Genomic DNA, 19,772 nt, shown 5'->3' with positions numbered 1-19,772 from the left:
ACAGGGTGGTGGCCACGAACAGGATACTGCTTGGAAGTTTCTACTCTGTGGGAAAATCCCTAACCCCCAGGGTTATCCTTTCTATCCTGCAAGCCAGTTCTCCTCCTTGCTCTCCCAAATCCACCTGCCAGGCCTCTGCTCCTGAACGGGCTCTGCCCGGGCCAGGGAAACAGGTCAGCCCCCGGTCCCACCCACATCACCGACCCCCTGCCTCCCCACGTCCACTGCTGCCCTCCGCCCCCACCGGCCCCCCGCCCCCAGTCTCCTTAGCAGGTGACTTCCCAACTCCAAGTCCTCTAGAGAGCGGGGGTCCCCGCACCCACGGCTCAGACCTCCCCCCTCCCTCCCTCCCTGGGCTCACCCAGCTTCACCACCGTAAATCCACGGGAAGCCACGGGCGCTCTCGCCAGGCCTTCACTGCCAACTCGCCCTGAATGCTACGGCCACACACACAGCTGCCCTGCCCCCCACCACTCAGCTGTGCCCCGGCCTCTCAAACCCAAGTGTCCAAAGTCAAAGTCCCGGCCCTCCTGCAGTCACCACTTCTGCATCCCAGCAGAAACGCCTCCGTCTGCTTGCTCGGCCAGACTGGGATGCCACCCTGGTTCCACCTTCTCCCACAAACCCCTGCGACGGATCCAGACTCCAACCACTTCCCCCGACTGCGTGGGGCCCAAGCACACCACCCTGCCGCCGGGTTTCTCGGCACGCTTCCAGGGGCCCGCATCCCTCTCCGAGTTAGAGTAATGTCCTCAAATTAGGCTCTGCATCCCCACCAGCCTCTGCTGGGATGACGTGGGAGGGGACGAGGGGAAGACTCGGAGGAAGGGGAGAAGCTCTGACCCGAGGACCACAGAGGAGGTCAGGCCACGTCTGAAAAGTATGCCATCCCACTTCTACTCAAGAGAACAGCTCTGCTGGATCAAAGCCTCAGAGAAGTACAGGAGGAAAAGAAAACCACTTGGCTTCACATAAAACCCACTGATTCCACTGTGAGGCCTTTTCACAGTAAAGGGACATGGGCAGCGGGCATGCTGCCCCGTGAAGAGCAAAGACAACTGGGCAGAGTTAAGGCCAGTGCAGACGCGTGCCCACCGCCCGTGACCCGGAGGAGATTCCGGCCTCGCTCACCGTGGTGCCGCCCCGAGAGACTGACTGCTGACACGGGGCGGGGCTGTCACCACCACGCCCTGCGCTTCAAATCCACGTGAAAGACCGCTCACTCACTGCTTCCTTAAACCATTTCCAGCTTTTAAAAGCTGGAAATTTTAAAACGCAGCCTATATTTACCCCAGGTAAAGTCTTCCCAGTTTAGATACAAACTAGCCCCAAATGTTAGAGGAAAATTTATCCGAAGGGTTTAATCTGCAAGAGATGAGCTAAATGTATGTACCCAACTTACAGAAAACAGGACCCGGGAGAGGTCCTCTGGCCTCTGTGGGCAGATGTGAATAACCTGCTACCTGGGGGGGGGGGGGGGCAGGGCAGAAGCAGACCCCCATTAATAACAAACACATCGCCCTCACCATCCTTGGAGGTCCCGGGGAGCTGGGTAATTAATGAAGTCCCAGGTAGGCAGGTGGGCGGGTGGCAGGTGGGGCTGCCTAGAGTAGCACAGAGTCTGGGGGACGGGGGGGGCGGTGCACAACCAGGAGGGGACACCCGAGGGGTCCAGGAAGCCTGCCCAGACCCCTGCCCAGACTCACTCGGCAGGACTGACACCCGGGCACAGGCGTGGCCTCACAGGGAGATGGGGACACACCTGACATCACACGCTTCCCGGCACCTGAGCCCTGCGCGCCCCGGGCAGCGGTGCGACACTGGACAGTACACACCGGCCTGTACATCATCCCACGAGGTCGCGATGGACACGAATAAGGACTGCGGTGTGCAGGGAAGGCTGCCTGGTGGGTGTGCGGGTTGAGCATGGGAAAGCGGAAGCAACTGGGGAGAGGTAGACACAGGCAGCGGATAGAGCACCGACGGCTGAGGCCGGTCCAGGGAAAACACAACGGCATCCATTCCAGCCACAGGCTCTGAGGTCAAACAATTCTGCTTTCATGGACAAGGCAAAAGGGGAAAAGCTACTGTGGCATTTCTTTCAAAAACATCCTGCAAAATCACAACCTCTGCTTTAGGAAGTAGTGCTAAATTAAAATACATATTTGAAAAACCTCTTGTTTTCTCCCTCAAAATAGGTTGAATGGGTTCACACTCCACAAATCTAGATGAAGCTAAAAACTCTTCAAACTCCAAAGTTCTAGATATTTACAAACATATTAAAATCTATTTTGTATGAAATTTGGCTTTGGATTACAAAATCCTTTATTGTATAATTACGAAATGGAATTTTAAATTGTTTTGTTTCAAAACAGAAAAAGATTTGTATCTACTCTGGCCATGCCACGCCCACATTATCAGTCACTAAAATTAGGCACAAGGAGTTTTTCTTCGGGAGTTTGCATAATTCGCAGGATCTGTCATTTTCAAGGCAATATTTTCCTCCACTGGTTCTAAGAACTGCAATAGCTAAGAAAGTAATTCTCTCGTGGTGAAGTCACCCGAATCCATCGTGTACCCTCTGGGCCTCACACACCAACTTGCGTGTCTGGGGAGTAATTCGTCCAAATAACCCTCAACGGTGCAAAGAAACAGCACCTTTGGAAGGTTCCCTCTTCCCTGCTCCATCCCGTCTTCGGACCACAGTGCTGTTACTTCTGAAAGCATGAAATGCCTTTAAATGGAGCTCTTTTATCAGTTTGTACTTATCATAAACCTCATTGCATGTTATTACATTCCTCCATCTTCCTGTAATTGAGACTCTAACTTGAAATAAACCAATCCTCCTTTCAACTAAGAATGAACTTCTAAAGGCCTGTGGGTCCCGGGACTTGTGACTAATATTGCCACCCGGCTGCCCCCACTCGCAGGAAGAAAAAAAGGAAAATCTGTTTCTGGAAAACAGCTGGACTGTCTGGCCTGCAGACTACCCGGGAGCCCGGTGGCAGCTCTCCATGAGGAAGCTCCCTAGAAGGAGCCCCCTCTGCTACCCAGAGAGCCAAGCTCCCCCAGGAGGTACCACAGCAGAAAGCCCGCTGCAAAACTTCAAAGGTGACCATGAACAACATCTTGGGAAATGTGGCTCTGACCATTCACATGTCAAACTATTTGGAAAGCTGAATGCACTACCATCACTGGATAAGGACCAAAGATCAAAAACAGGAGGTTTCCTTACTGCATCTCTCCTCGTTTCTACCCGAGCAGGTGCACACGTGAAGGTTCCCATTGCCATTCTCCTTCAAGCCTCCACTGCCGGGCAGCCCTGTTCAGCAGAAGCTTCCAAGGTTACAAGCAGGTTGAGACACTGAGACATCGAGCAGGGCTAGGGTACACTAGCTTTAATTCCAAATAACCAGCCGCAGGCAGAAATACACAGGTAGTTCTCAGGCTTAGGGTCTGTCTACTCCTCAACATGTAGAGCCAAGTCAAGCCCACTGCCAAGGCCAGAAGGGCTAAGTTTTTTGTTGTTTTTTTGCGGTACACGGGCCTCTCACTGTTGCGGCCTCTCCCGTTGCGGAGCGCAGGCTCCGGACGCGCAAGCTCAGCGGCCATGGCTCACGGGCCCAGCCGCTCCGCGGCATGCGGGATCTTCCCGGACCGGGGCACGAACCCATGTCCCCTGCATCGGCAGGCTCTCAACCACTGCGCCACGCCACCAAGGAAGCCCAGGGCTAAGTTTTTATACCACAGAGACCCACGAGTCCCCAGTCTCACGTTGCTGGCCGCTTTCCTAGGAGGACAAAGACAGCAGACACCCGAGATGACGGATCTCTCCAGGCCGCAGATTCTGCCTGCACAGACCTCCGCGTACCGTCCCGTGATAACTTGCTGCTGAGATGGGGACGGGGCCTCCCAGATCGCAGTCTGGGCTGTCTGAGAAGAAAGCTAAAATAAGTTCTCTGTGCTCCCAGGAATCATCTCTAACCGTCTGAAACATGAGTAAAGTCAACAAAGTAAGGGTGGCTTCAGGGCATCCACAGCGCTTTGACCCCTAACGCTACAGTCAGACTCGGCAAGAATTAGAGAGGTGGAGGCCCACACACGTCTAGAGCTGTGAGGTGGGGGACCTCTCTGTCTTGGTGCCTCGCCACTGCCTCAGCTGGCCTCGGACGTCGTCTTCCTGACCAGTCCTACCCCTGCTCTCTCCCAGACCAGAACGCAGATGACCTAGCCGGCAGACCCACAGCCATGCCCCAAACCGGACACCCCAGACTTTGGCAGGAGGATGGAAGGAGGGCAGGGCATTCCTACGAGCCTAGAAAGAAGGACCCACGCAGTAAAGAATGCAGCTGCATCGAAACTGCAAAACACCTGGAAACAGGGCAAATGTCTACTGATAGGTGGATGGATAAACCCACTGTGATGGAGTCACACAAAGGAACACTACTCAGCAATAAACGGGAACGAGTTCTTGCTACAACACAGACGCACCTCAAAATAACGATGCTGAGTCAGAGAGGCCAGACAAAATAAATCAGTCGCCTTTATGTAACATTCTAGAAAATGCAAACTCATCTATTGTATCAGTTTTGGGTTACAAATAAATTTTAGCAATATGAGATCAGTGAGTAGTGGGGATGGGCTGTATCTAGTTTACTGGTGCCTTGGTGTCCTCCTCTATAAAATGGGTAGAGCTTATACCCACTTCAAAGGCCGTTGTGAAGATGCCACGAGTTAATCTACAGAACCACCAGCAAGAGCCCCTGACACACACGTGCACAGTGTACTTTATTACTGTCGCTGTCCTTTGTGTCACCGTCATCTGGTCTCTGCACCTCCTCTGTCCATAGAGCATGTGCTCTGCATGGCTATCTACTGCCTGCAGCTCCCACTATCTGTGGACAGTGCAAGGACCAGGCCAGGCACGACTCCACCACGTCCTGTGACATCAGGGGCGTCCTAGAGAGATTGAACCTGAGCTGAGAACACTGGGTTTAGATCCCTATTACTTATCTCAAATAACACACCAACTGCTTTTTGCCTGTAGTGCACTTTGTCCAAATTTAACTTCGACATTGATTGTCACTGCTTAAAAGCACGAAGCTTCAAGAAATAATGCCTGTTATCTTACACGTCAATACTCAAAGAGCCAGCATTCTCAGCAATTTATCAATACTTAATATTTTAGAGGACAAGTTGAGTTGTCTTGAGAAGCTCTTGCCTTGTAGATATACCGGTCGTCACCAAAATAAGGGCACCAAGATTTCCTGAGTGGCCATCAGATCTTCTCCCAACTCTAATGAACGGAAACAATGGCAAGAAATAGCTTCTGGGTTTGAGTCGGGGAACGATGGCAGAGACGAACTTGCAACTCAAACGAATGGGAGCCTGATTAGTTATCAGCCGTTAAATGACTGTTGAGTCATAATCCTTCCAGTTTGAGTCCTGAAGATTAGAAACTGCCCACCTTACAAACACTGGGCTTCCAACAGGTATTGGCAGAATTCTGACATTCAGCTTCGTCTTCCGGCTGAACCTCCCAAAGAGCCGACGATTCACCTCTGACCCTCCTCCTGAAACTCAACTACTGTGTGGGGATAAGAGATACTGAAGAGGAAACCCTGAAAGCCAAAGTCGGGAGATCCAGTCCCAGAAAGGACGGACACAGCACTTCTACCAGCAGAGGAAGTCTGCAAGGGGCGGAGAGAACGGCAGCCTGCGGGCCTCAGGACACGAGGAAGAGCCCAGCGGTAAGGGCCTGGGCTTCTTTATCACCCCCAGGACAGCACGTGGCAGGAGTGTCCAGCCAGGAACCACTCACAGGCTCAGTCAACAACAGCGCCAAGACAAAACTCTAATTCAAAAAGATACATGCACCCCTATGCTCACAGCAGCACTATTTACAATAGCCAAGACGTGGAAGCAACCTAAATGTCCATCAACAGGTGAATGGATAAAGAAGATGTGCATACATACAATGGAATATTACTCAGCCATAAAATAGAATGAAATAATGCCATTTGCAGCAACATGGATGGACCTAGAGATTGTCATACTAAGTGAAGTATGTCAGAAAAACACAAATATCATAAGATATCGCTTATATGTGGAATCGAAAATATGATACAAATGAACTTATCCATGAAACAGAAACAGACCCCACAGACATAGAGAACAGACTTGTGGCTGCCAAGGGGGGGGGGGGTGGGGGAAGGAAGGATTGGAAATTTGGGATTAGCAGATGCAAACTATGACATATAGGATGCATAAACAACAAGGTCCTACTGTATAGTACAGGGAACTCTATTCAATATCCTGGAACAAACCATAATGGAGGGCTTCCCTCGTGGCACAGTGGTTAAGAATCCACCTGCCAATGCAGGAGACACGGGTTCGAGCCCTGGTCCAGGAAGAGCCCACAGGCCACGGAGCAAGTAAGCCCGTGCGCCACAACTATGGAGCCTGCGCTCTAGAGCCCGTGAGTCACAACTACTGAGACTGCGCGCCTAGAGCCGTGCTCCACAACAAGAGAAGCCACGGCAATGAGAAGCCCCCGCACCGCAAGGAAGAGCAGCCCCCACTCGCCGCAACTAGAGAAAGCCTGTGCGCAGCAACGAAGACCCAACGCAGCGGAAAATAAACGAATAAATAAATAAATTTATTTTTAAAAAACCATAATGGAAAAGAATATGAAAAAGAATATATTTATATTTTTTTAAAAAGAAAAGCTCCAAGAAAGCCTGTTCCCACCACTAAAGAACCTAGAAAAGGATGCCCAACAGAACCAGAACCTTTTCTTTTTTTTTTGCGGTACACAGGCCTCTCACTGCTGTGGCCTCTCCCGTTGCGGAGCACAGGCTCCGGACGCGCAGGCTCAGCAGGCCCAGCCGCTCCGCGGCATGTGGGACCTTCCCGGACCGGGGTACGAACCCGCGTCCCCTGCATCGGCGGGGGACTCTCAACCACTGCGCCACCAGGGAAGCCCCAGACCAGAACCTTTTCAATGACACCCACACTACTTCAACCCCAGGCCAGAGAAGAACTGCTCCCACCCACCCCCGTTTCAGCAGGAGGCAGGAGCCAACTGCCCTCCCCTCCCCGCCCTGGCTTGGAGGAAGCAGGCAACCCTACTCAGATCCTCTGCCTGATGCCAGCCGGCCGGGTAGGGGTTGATCTTCTACCTCCCACCTGGAGGAAGCAGACACCCAGCTCCCCTGCAGGGGCAGTGCCAGCTTTGCCTCCCGCCCTGCCCGCGTCAGGAGGGGAACAGGAGGTGAGAGGAGGGGCCAACTGGCATTTCTTCCCCCTCCCCCATCTTCCGGGCCAGCAGGGTCCGGTGGGAACTGCGTTCCACCCCACAGTGAGAAGGCCGAGCACCTGCACCTGCTCTCAGGGGCCCAGGGGTGCAGTGCTCTGGGAAGGCGTCAGTGGGGCTAAGGAGCTGGACTCACACCCATGAGTGGTGAGGGGTGTGGTCACCAGGGGGCATCCAGGGCCCTGAGGCAGCAGACATCCACCCTGCAAGGCCCGTGTCTGCACATCAACAGGGAAGCTCCCCGCCAAGAAGGTTACACAGGATCCAGTCACCCAGTGCAAACCCAGGATGCCCGGGACACGAGTGAAACCCACCTGTCGTACCAAGAACAAGGATAACTGCAGCTCATGAGAAAAGACAGTCGAGAGATGCAGCCCTGGGAGGACCTCAGAGCAGCTGTCATAAACATGCTTCCACGAGAATCACAAACACTCTCGAAAAAAAAAAAGCAAGCTGAAGAGCTACATCTCCCCGTGACTCCAAAGCAGGAAGAAATTGATTATTTCTCTTCCTTCAATCTTAGGGACTTTTAGATTCTTTCCATCAGAGAATAATGCGCTAAGATAAGATCCCAACATATCTGGACCCAACAGAGCAAATCAGACATTTATTGGGATCCTGCCACGGGTGAGGTCGCACTGGCTGAGCAGGGTCACGGCGACGCCTCACGAGCCTTGCTCTCTGGTTCAACCCAGCGATGCGGAGAGGCACAGGCAACATCACCAGCTCAGGGCCAGAGGGGTTAAATACCCAAAATGAGACAGAAATAAAACAATATGGGTGCTCCAAAGAACACGAGGGTGCCCTCAGTACGGTGTAGATAGCAGACACACAGTGAACAGGGGGAGATGAGGGAGGGGAAACAGAGAAGCAGAAATAGAAGTGTCAGGGGAGCGTGTTGATTCAGAAGCCAAAATACAAGAGGATGCCGAGAAAGGAAGGAGAGAAAGCACAACGCCAAAGTGCACGAGAGTCTCTTAAAGATCTGTTCATGGTGAGCTGACGCAAGGACTGGAACAGCGGTGTGGCACACTGTGATTTTCTGTCCTTGAAAAGAGGACGGCAGAGGCCATTCCATATTTAGTTAGATTCTGAGAATGCTTTGGCTTAAACGATACTGTAAATGGGAAGGAATGACTGATCAATGCAACTGGGCAGAGAAATGGTTTCTACCCTTGGCCAAACCCTGTCTTGCTAAATCAGTTAAAATGACTGCAACAGGGCTTCCCTGGTGGCGCAGTGGTTGAGAATCCGCCTGCCGATGCAGGGGACACGGGTTCGTGCCCTGGTCCGGGAAGATCCCACATGCCGCGGAGCGGCTGGGTCCGTGAGTCATGGCCGCTGAGCCTGCGCGTCCGGAGCCTGTGCTCCGCAGTGGGAGAGGCCACAATAGTGAGAGGCCCACGTACCGCAAAAAAAATTTAAAAATAAAAATAAAAATAAAAATAACTGCAACAATAACTAGCCCTCCTCTGACTGCATCTCAAGGGCAATAGGGCCACTGAGAGTGGCGGCCTCCTGTTGTCCACACTGCTGGGGGCAGGACCACCTCTGCTGGCCATGGCGGGAAGGCGCTCACCAGAAGCTGGGCCCTTGGCGGGGCCACTGCAGGGACGCCAAGCTTGGAGATGCAATGCTCTGACCCACGTCAAACCCTAAAAGTTCTCCAGTGAGAACAAAACAAGCAACCAAAACATGGGGCCAGAGGACAGCGAAGCCGGGGTCCCAGGGGGCTGCAGTCCTGAGGGAAACACTCAGAAGCCTCTTTGGGACAAGGAGTGGGAAATTGGACCCCATGACCCCAAATCAAGCGGGCCTCTTGACGTGCTGTGAACCCTGCTGCCGTCCGATCCCCATCCCCAATTCACCGCCCCTGGATCCGTGATTCCCATGGTGGGCTCACCTACGTCCAGGCGCTGGGCGCCCTGGCCGGACACTGTGTAACAAGCCTGTGGTGACAGTAACTACTTCTCTAATTAGCCTCCAAATGGTCCCTCTTGGACCCTCTTATTTTGTGATGCAGCATCTTTCTGACACTCCAGGGGACCAGGTTCCACCCAACTCACAGATCCAACAGAACATGAGTTTTGTTTTGTTTTAACAAATTTATTTACTTTTATTTATTTTATTTTGGGCTGCGTTGGGTCTGCGTTGCTGCACGCGGCTTTCTCTAGTTGCAGAGAGCAGGGGCTACTCTTTGTTGCGGTGCGCAGGCTTCTCACTGCGGTGGCTTCTCTTGTTGCGGAGCACGGGCTCTAGGCGCGCGGGCTTCAGTAGTTGTGGCTCACAGGCTTCAGTAGTTGTGGCACGCAGGCTTAGTTGCTCCGTGGCATGTGGGATCTTCCCAGACCAGGGGAAGAACCTGTGTCCCCTGTATTGGCAGGTGGATTCTTAACCACTGCGCCACCAGGGAAGCCCCCAGAACATGAGTTCTTAATGGGGTCTTGCTACTAAGGTGTGTTCCGTGTCTGCAGACCAAGGTGGCCCCAGCACCTAGTCAGACCTGGTACCAACCACATGGGTGCTAACGAGGAACTTACAGAATGAGTAGAAAGAAGTCAGGGAAGTGAGAACAAATCTACTAATGGTTTCAATCGAACACTGTTTAATGTGCTCAGGTAAGCAGAGTCTAACTTTGGTCCAATGTGTTCCCTTTACTGCAGGGGCTCATCAAGGGTGCAAAGGGGCTCCACTCTGCCCCCTAGAGGCTGGCACTGCCTTGGAGGAGATGCAAATTTCAGGTGGCCAATGGCAATGGCCTGAGCGTGGAGCCCACCCTGGCCCCCAACTCTGTCTGGCCAGGTCTAAGGGTGCAGTGTGCAGCCACAGAATAATACAAACTGGCTTTAAAAAGTTGAAGACGTCCTCATCCCTGGGGAAGCCCCATCACAAGAGGTGTCATGGTGACACAGGGAAGAAACAGGGGCACACTCATGTGGGGAGAGTCCAGGTCAAGGAAGGGTTCTGGGGCTGAAAAGGTTCTGGAAATCCACTCCCCACCCCAGGGCAATCTTTGGGGCCACCCTTTAGTCACTACACCTGTTGATCCCTCTGGGGACCGGGGCAGCCACAGACGCAGCTCCCACCCTCGGAGGTCAGCGAGAGAAGCCCTGCGCAATGCCTTCCACACCAGCAGACCCCACTGCTTAAACTGCATTGATAATTAGATTTCAAGCCCCAAACAGGATTAACTGTGAAACGAGGCTTCATTTCAATGTTGTGTCCATGCCGAGAGGTGCCTGGCCAGGCCGTCAGAACCCACAGGCTCACGTCTTTGCATTTGACTGATCTGACCAGAAGAAGGACAGGAGGTGTAGGCTGGTCAGGTGCTCCAAGAAGTGGGGTCTCAGGGTGCTCAGGGGTGCTTCTTGCCTTTTTCAGACGTGTCTCTCTGACACTGTGAAGGCTCGCCAGAAACAAACAGAGTCCCCACCCTCCAGGCATCTGAGGGCCACTCAGAAGGGCTCAGGGTCACAGATGACGGGAAAGTAGCACACAGGAGCAGAGCCAGCACGACAGCATCACCCAGACCCACGCCGCAGGGGTCTTCCCTGCGCACCATGCCGTCCACGCAGAGACGAGACAAAGCCCCCAGTGGCCAGCACCTGCGCTCCGGGCCTCGGACGCCAAAGAGGCGGCGCTGTAATCAGCCACGAAGCGCGTGTGTTCACTATAATTCGTTCTCCTGGGAGACTGAGTGCTTCTGTGACCTCTGTTCACCTCTGCTGGGAGAAGAGGGTAAAGCCCCCTGTTTCACAGAAAGCAGCCTGTCTGAAGGCACAAGCTGTTCACCACGAGGGCCATGAAAGTTCGAGAAAGTTCGAGAAGTCTCGCTAAGAATGTCACACCCCAGGAAAAAATCAACTGTCCTGACCACCATCTGGAGAGAAACACGGAGAGTTCACATGTGCACTTTTTGAACTTGGAACAGGTTATGTACAATGTTATTCAGCCTCTAAGATAAGGCTGACTCTTCAGGAAGCATCTGCTGAATGAACCCAGTGAACACAAAGGATTAACAACCCTTCTTTTCTGCTCTGTGGACAGTAAAGGAAACCCCAAGGGGAGTAATAGGTCAGCAGGTAGGCAACAGAAAGGAAGAGGTGGAGAAATGAGATGCGAAAGGGAGAGGGAGGCAAGATGGACGTGGACAGAGCCACAGCCTTCACACCAGCACCGCGGGCCCCAATTCCCCAGCCCTGTCAGCCACTTGGTCTGTGGTTCCCCTCTGTTAGGGGGTAAATTCAAACAGCACCATGTTAAAGCCCTAACATCCGGGACCTCAGAATGCAATTGTGCTTGAAGACAGGATCTTTAAAGATGTAATTAAGGTAAAATGAGGTCTTCACAGGGGCCCTGATCCCATATATGACGGGCGTCCTTATAAGAAGACACAGAAACACATCATGTGAGGACACAGGGAGAAGATGGCCATCCACACACCCAGGATAAAGAATTCTTACCAGCCCTGCCCACACCTGGAGTTTGGACTTCCGGCCTCCAGGATTGTGAGCCAGAATGTGGTATTTGTTACAGCGGCCGAGCTGACTGATACACTCTCCAGTAGGAGCAAAGGCTCCCCCGCAGGCGCCTCTGCTGGAAGACTATTCCAGCCTCAGTTCTCTAACTGCCATCTCAGACCCACCAATAGCAACATAAGAATCCAGCCCCTGGCCGGCTGGGATGAGAGAGAAGGTCCATCCCCAGAGCGGCCACCTCAGGAAGCAGTGAGGCAGGAGGGGCCCGCACCTGCCCTAGACCTTCATGATGTATGTGCCCCCAGTTGCAGCGCTAAAAGTAGGAAGACCCCCAAACACAGGGTTGGAAAACAGTCTGAGTATGGCCCTCTACCCTGGTTCTGTTCTGGCCCAGCTCTAAAACTACCAGCTGCCAACTCTTGAGGGCCCATCTCAGAATAACCTGGGAGCAGACCACCACCCACTTTACAGAAAGCAAGGGGGCTGGAGTGAGTGAGCAGCACGGCAGGCGGCAAAGAGGGGGGTCTGCAGGGCCCGGACCCACCCTCTCGAGATCTCCCACCCACACCCACCTCAGCTCAAAGATGGGAAAGGGGGGAAGCCACCGAGCAGGCGGAGACTCCCTGCAGAAACCCTGAAAGGAAGCGCCTAGTGAGATGCCTCTGCCTGCATTTCTGATGCAATAAGATGCACTTACCGAGCTCCCCTTGATCAACAGTGAACAGACCTGTCCCCTGCAAAGAAACCAAACAGAGCTTACCTGTCGGGGGTTTTCTGGGGCTCTGGGTGTCTGGTGGCCGCCTGGCTGGACCGAGAGGACCCAAGTGAGAAGCGGCAGCCGGTCACGGTCACGGGGTCGTCGCTCCCCGCAGCCCCCTCCTCGGGCTCAGCATGGTGCCCAACTCCAAAGCTGAAAGGCCAAGAGGCCGCCGCTGAACGTACTGAAGTGGCTCCAGTGTGCGCTGCAGCCCTGCGCCAGGAGTACTGTTCAAAGGGCCTCCAGAAGTTGTTTTTCTCAAGAAGACCGTCTAAAAGACAGACTCTTTTTGAAAGAAGTCCACAAGAGGCAGGTTTCTAGATGCCCCGTCAACTCCCTGCAGGGACAAATGCCCACAGACGCCAGAAGAGCCACGCGAAGCCACTGGTCCCAGGTCACTGCCCTCGAGCTTCCCCTCCCACCCCCCCCTTACCCCCCGAAGCATGCGGGTAAGGAACGGGCAAGGCCTCCACCCACTTGCAAGGCCAAGTTTACCTGTCAGGCATGCTTGGGGCCCAGATCACAGCCCACGTCCTTCCCAGGTCCTCCCAGGCTGCAGCCCTCACACCACCCCACAGGGACTGTCCTCATCTCAGACCAGGTTCCGGCCCACGGTTCTGGAAGGCTCTGCACGTGGCCCCTGCACGTTCCAAGGGAGGGAGTTTGAATCCTGCCTGTTTCCTTCGATCCAAGGATCCAACTGCTATTTCTGGGGGCCGAGGCAGTGTTCTAGGGGTGGAGGAGACGGTGGGGGACCAAGATGAAAGCTCGCCCTGCTGCAGGGGAGTGTCTGCTCACCTAGGCACCGCCACAGGGCAGAGGGGAGACAGCCCGCCACCCGGAGGATTTTAGCGCACGGCCCTGGAACACCGCCGAGCCTCCCCAAGTCCAAATGAAACGCGCTCACTCGAGGACTTAGCAGGGAAATCGGCACAGAGCAAATGCTCCATGGACGGGAGTCCTGAGCACCGCTGTGCCTGTTTATCTGAGATGGTCACTGCTTGTGACACGGTGTCCTTGGGTGGAGAACACATCACTCAGGGAAGTTAAACTAACTTACCCTGATCATTCAACAAGTGGAAGCAAAACCTGCCCTGCCTCCGACCTGACATGGAAGACGTCACGGGTCCAGAAAGTAGAAAACCACTGCGGAAGGTCCTGCTGGGCACACGGGCTAAGAATCAGGCGTGGGAGCCAGAGAGCCTGGGCCGCCTCCTGACCTCACCCCGTCTCAGCAGGTGACCTGTGGGTGGATCACCAACTCCCTAAGCCTCAGGGTCCCCGGCTGCAAAATCCACACCAAGATAGTATCTCCCTCCAGGGCTTTTATGAGGATGAGGGAATGCATGTAAAGACTTAGGATCCAACACACGGCAAATGTGAGACAAATGCTAGTTACTGTGACTAGGACATGTCACACAAGGCTCCCACTGTCAGGTGCTGAACACGTCAGCTACCTGCAAGCTGTAAAGGCTGCCGATGTTTAGAGGTGATGTTGACCTTTCAGGGTCAAAAGGGGAGACACCTGACACAAGATTATTTGACTGCGTACAAGCAAAGGCATTGAAGGAAAGGTCCTCCAAGAATTTGTAAGTCTGGAAAGTGTTATAATGTTTATGTCGAGTGGAACATCTCTACATTCGAGTAGCTAAGTTGACCACAAGTTTTACAAAAAAAAAAAGGCACATGGTCACAGAGGCGTGAGGGTCTTTGAACGACAACGAGCTCGTGTGTCCGGCAAGGTCACCAGGTCACAAAACGACAGTGTATCATATATGCCTGTCATCTCATTCTGAGAGGTCTCCCTCGTCTCCAGAGAACCAGCCTTTGCCTGGAGGCCCATCCAAATACCCCAGGACCACCTCCAAATGCACCTTTCAGGCCTACACCTTCCAACTGACAACATACGTTCGCAAGATTTACTTGTTATAATGGGCAACATAAGTTAATCCACAATTAAAGAAAAATGACATATAGTTGCCTGTCAAACTGCTCACCACTTCAACCATTTTTGTCTATTTTTAAGAAAGTGGATGTCGCACTTTACAGCAGACAAAAACAAGACAACATGATTCTTGAACCCGATGAACCGAAAAGAGTTACTAAGACATAGCACCTCATCAGGAACAAACCTCTAGGGGCTGTTTCCATGGCCCCATCCGGCACCCACAGCTGGGACCTCCACCTCCCACACCCCCCGCCAAGCACAGCCCCAAAGGCGCCCTGCGGGGACCTGGCCGGCTGCACCCACGCCCACAGAAGTGATGGAACTCTCTGGGCGCTGATCGCTGCTCTGGCAAAACAGCGCTTCTCACGCAGCTTCACAGGCAGACACGACATAAACTTGAAATCTTAAAGAATACAGGAACTTGGGCAAAAAAGAAGGTCTTAACTTACTCTGAAAATATTGCAGGAACAAAGGACCTCTTGATGTCTGCTGTGTGGCTCTGATATCTTCCAGAAATTCCCGAGTTAATATAAAGTTTTCCTTCTGTCTAGCTTTCTCACACTAAATATTTAGAGTCATAACAGGGACTATTTAGACACTCAACAAACCCCAAGCTTCATGATGAGGCTATTCGGCCTGTTTGGAATGAAGTCTGGGGCCTCTCAAAAGGGGACAGAACACCTTTCATCAAAAAACTTAATTTCAGTATTTTACTGATCTCACAGGCCACTCTGTTTTCACAGAGTAAGAAGGCGCTTAGGAAGACAAACTGAGAAATACATGAATGAAAGGGAATCGAAGAAAAGCCAACGTTTTTTAAGTAATTATAAAGTTTCAGAATGCTGTTGCCAGACCCTGTGGTCAGCTTAAAGGAGAAGCACAGTCAAAGCTGAGGATGTGCACTGCTGCTCAGTGCTGTCAGGTGCACCTAGACGGGACCTGTATCCCAGCGATGCCACAGCTGCTTCCCGGGCAGAGATGACAGAACGTTGAGGATGAAGGATGCTGGCAACACAAGGAAGTTAAAACAGAGGGACGTTCCCACCCAAATGCCGACATCATGCTTTCAAACCACAGACACACAGCAAAGGTCTGGCAACAACTCAGCAGTGACACCCTGGCCCCAGCCAGGAAGGCATCTCCCGCAGTAGCCTGTCCACCAGCAGACCCTCGGGGCTCCACAGGATGGAGAGCGTGGCCCAGGACGGAGCACTCAGGTCTCAGAAAGAGCTTCCCAACTGGACGCCACCACGAAAACCGACAAAACTTATCCAAAACATATGAATGGGCCCAGACCCCACCCGGTGCTCAAGTCTAGGGTCAAGCAGAAGCAAGGGGCCTACGAGTCCTCACCATGGGGCTTCCAGGGGACGCCAAGCAAGCCCAAAGACGGGTTATCCAGAGGAAGCCTGTCCAAGGCCACACGGGATGGAAATGCAGCTGGATGAAGGGACTGCCTCCCTGGAAAAGGCAGGACACTTCTCCCCAAAACTAGCCCAGAGTCGCAGGGCAGTGAGGGGCAGGACACACACAGACACACACACAGACACACACAGGCGCGCGCGCGCGCGCACACACACACACACACACACACACACACGGTAACTGACCAGATGACAGACGGAAAATCCCCGCTCTCCACAGCTGACATGTATACATGCATGCATTAGTTTGGCCATTCGAACAGCCCTATAACATAAACTAAAGAATATCACCACCCCTCCGTGAGAGACATAAAAGGCCTGGGTGAATGGAAACATACTAAGCTCCTAAATGGGAAGATAAAGAGCATCACAAAGATTTTGATTCTCTTCCAAGTAATTAATTTAAAAATTAAAATTAATTTTGTCAACGAAAGGCAGTATCCATCTGAAGTCATGAAAACTGACAAAATAAAATAAATGGTAAGACGGCCCATTACAGAGCATTAAGGGAGAATTCCTCCCATCCCAGAGAAAGACACTCTAAAGCACAAGTAATTAAAACAGTGTCGTGCTGGCATAGAAATCCGTGCTAGCATCCATCACAAAGGGCTGGGCTCTGAATATGAGTGTTACAATTTCATTACAGCAGCACATGCTATCCTAACCGGAGACTGAGTCCGAATCACCAAGCTTCCACCACTGGCACACACAGGACCCGTGGCCCTGGAATCCCTGGGCTCCGCCTGACTCCTCTGACGAGGTCACCCAAGATGAAGGTTAACACCGTGATGACTGCAGAGATGGCCATGACCCTTGACCTACCACCTCGTACACATCAGATGCCTCACCAAATGCTCTACGACCTCCCATGTCAGAGGTTCCCAAAGATTAGGAGTAAATACATGCGGGACACATAATGAGACACACATAAATGAGTGGCTCTTAACTAAGAGTAACTAAATATTGTCAATTCTTTAAGGCGGAATTAATCACCCCATTTGACAGATGGAGAAACCAAGCCCAGGAGACAACGCAGTACCCACCTAGGTCACACGGAAGAGCCGAGATTTATATCCACAGATGTTTGAATCCACCCCACCTGCTTCATCTTGTGGCTAAAATATCAGTTGTGTGATAAGAAAATAGACACCTTTTGCACTTATTTGTAAGGCTGCTCTTCATTTTTGTGTCTTTCAATTCCATTGTTTGCAGCACAGTTGTTTTTTTTTCTCTTTTAGAGAAAAGAAAGGAAGAGCCTGAAGTTCAAAGCATAGAGGATAACTGGAGGGGGTGGGCGCAGGGGGTGGAGGGGATACCCTGCTTGCAGGTAACTGAGATTTCAGTGATGAGGCCTGAAAGAAGAAGCCCTTTTAACCTGATAACAGGCACCTCCTGCGGGCAGGTGGCCAACAAGAGGAAGAGACACCAACACCCTCCACATTAACTTAGGGCAGGAAGCCCACGGTTACAGTATTGGCCACAACTTTTGGAGGTTCTAGACAACACAATGAGATAAGGAACAGAAATGTGGTGTAAACGCTGACTAGAAAAAGAGAATAAGCCTGGCATTATTTACAGACAAAAGGTTGGACAATTGGCTGGAAAATGTGAGCGCTCACATGAGCATCTAATAAGGTGGCGATCCCAGAGCCCACACGTCCACGGCTCTTCTGGATGAGGCTCCAAGACGATGAGAACTTCTAATGGGAGAACAGTGTTATCCACAGACGCAGCAGAAGTCACCTACTCAAGAAATATGTACCATCTGCAGAAAGTCATGGTCTGAAAGGATACATGCACCCCAATGCTCACTGCAGTGCTGTTTACAATAGCCAAGACATGGAAGCAACCTAAATGTCCGTCAACAGAGACATGGATAAAGAAGATGTAGTATACATATATACACAGTGGAATATTAGGCATAAAAAATAATGAAATAATGCCATTTGCAGCCACATGGATGGACCCAGAGATTAACCTACTAAGGGAAGTAAGTCAGACAGAGAAAGACAAAATCATATGATATCACTTACATGCAGAATCTTAAAAAAAATGATACAAATGAACTTACAAAACAGAAACAGAGAACGAACTCATGGTTATGGGGTCGGGGGTGGGGGAAGGATGGGGGGATATACTGGGAGTTTAGGACTGACGTGTGCACGCTGCTGTATTTAAAATGGATAACCAACAAAGCCCTACTGTAGAGCACAGGGAACTCTGCTCAATACCCTGTAACAACCTAAATGGGAGAACAACTGGAAAAAGAATAGGTACATGCATATGTATAACTGAGTCACTTTGCTGTACACCTGAAACTAACACAACTAACACAACATCAACTAGACTCCAATATAAAATAAAAATTTTTTAAAAAAAAGGAAAGAAAAAATACATACCAGACCCTTGGAAACAAGCAAAAGGTTGAGTGAGGAACCTGAGAGACACCTGCAGGAGGACAGAACAGCACAGCAGGACCGCCTCCCCAACCTAATGAACACCCCAGTTGGCCGGGGGCCCCGCCCACTGACCCACAGGCAGCAGCAGACACAGGTCCAGAGCCCAGGAAGGAGTCTGGATGAGGCGAATGACGACATAAGATTGAGACCTAGCATCATTCACGCCCAACAAGCCCCAGCGGAGTCCTCACCTGCCGCCAGTCCTGATGGATCAATGGCAAGCAGGATAAAACCGCCTAAGAGGAAATCTGGAAGAATAATGCTACAAAATCTGGGTGAGGAAGAGCTTTTTTTTTTTTTTTTTTGCGGTACGCGGGCCTCTCACTGTTGTGGCCTCTCCCGTTGCGGAGCACAGGCTCCGGACGCGCAGGCTCAGCGGCCACAGCTCACGGGCCCAGCCGCTCCGCGGCATGTGGGATCTTCCCGGACCGGGGCACGAACCCGTGTCCCCTCCATCGGCAGGCGGACTCTCAACCACTGCACCACCAGGGAAGCCCGAGGAAGAGCTTTTAAGCCAGACTCTTCACCGGGAGGCCAGGAAGGAGAAGTCAGCTCCTTTACAGCAGAAGACCCTCTGTACAAAGTCCAAAGACGCGCACAAAGCCTCAGGAGAAACTACCATCAACGCAGGCAGCAACCGGCACTCAGTAAATCTCTCGTTTATTAAAATAACACAGGACGAGCAGCCCAACATAAGAGCAGGGAGAGGACAGAAACAAACAATTCGCCAATACACACGTGAAACACACTCAGCTTCACAAGTAACCATGGAAACAAAGTATAATAGCAACAAATGAGCCACAAATTTTGATGCCTCTGACTGCTGAAAAATTTAAAAACTGGGATGAGCCCCGAGAGCTGGGGATGGCCTGGGAGCAGGGAGGCTCTCCTGAGTCGTAGGTGGGGTTCCCTGAACAGGCTCTGGGGGGACAACTGGGCAGCATCCCCTAAACTTCAGTCTTAGGAGCGGGAATCCCACTTCTCATAACTGATCCTCACCCGAACGTGTGCGATGGCAGAGCTGGAAACAACCCAGACACACCTGCTCGATACCACCCGCTGCAGCTCCCAGCATCGGCTCCCACCAGGCACGCATGCGGAACCCGGGGTGCCTCCGGCCTTCCTGCCTCTCGCACCTCCCGCCCGTGCAGCCCACCAGGCCACTTAATTTTGTCAGAAGCACCTGAAATCCACCCACTGCCTTCCTACGCCAGGCCACCACTCCCATCTCACCTGGACCCAGCTCCCAACACCCGCTGCATCTTCACCCCCTCTCAAGCCAGCAGTGGGCTTCAGACACACCCCACCACCCACCAACAGCCACCAGCCCAGACCCGGGGGCCCTGCGTCCCCTTCAGGCTCCCAGGGAGTGCTGACCCAAGATCCACCCT

The 19,772-nt window shown here is 52.3% G+C and overlaps 1 protein-coding gene across 1 annotated transcript in view; it reads right to left on the bottom strand.

The window, feature by feature from the left end:
• GRB10 (growth factor receptor bound protein 10) overlaps positions 1 to 13,258 on the bottom strand; it is a 162,340-nt gene extending 149,082 nt beyond the window's left edge. The window contains exons 1-2 of the mRNA XM_082661649.1: positions 13,046 to 13,258; positions 12,554 to 12,703 (exon numbers count right to left, since the gene is read on the bottom strand). Of these exons, the coding sequence (XP_082517775.1) occupies positions 12,554 to 12,703; positions 13,046 to 13,056 (161 nt within the window). The 5' untranslated portion in view covers positions 13,057 to 13,258. The remainder of the gene's footprint in view (positions 1 to 12,553; positions 12,704 to 13,045) is intronic.
• Positions 13,259 to 19,772: the final 6,514 nt, after the last annotated feature.

Source organism: Grampus griseus, assembly GCF_964374135.1.
Source record: "Grampus griseus genome assembly, chromosome: 9".
NCBI classification, from domain to species: domain Eukaryota; kingdom Metazoa; phylum Chordata; class Mammalia; order Artiodactyla; family Delphinidae; genus Grampus; species Grampus griseus.
The sequence above is the reverse complement of the archived record's forward strand: the minus strand, read 5'-3'. Positions and strand labels throughout refer to the sequence as shown.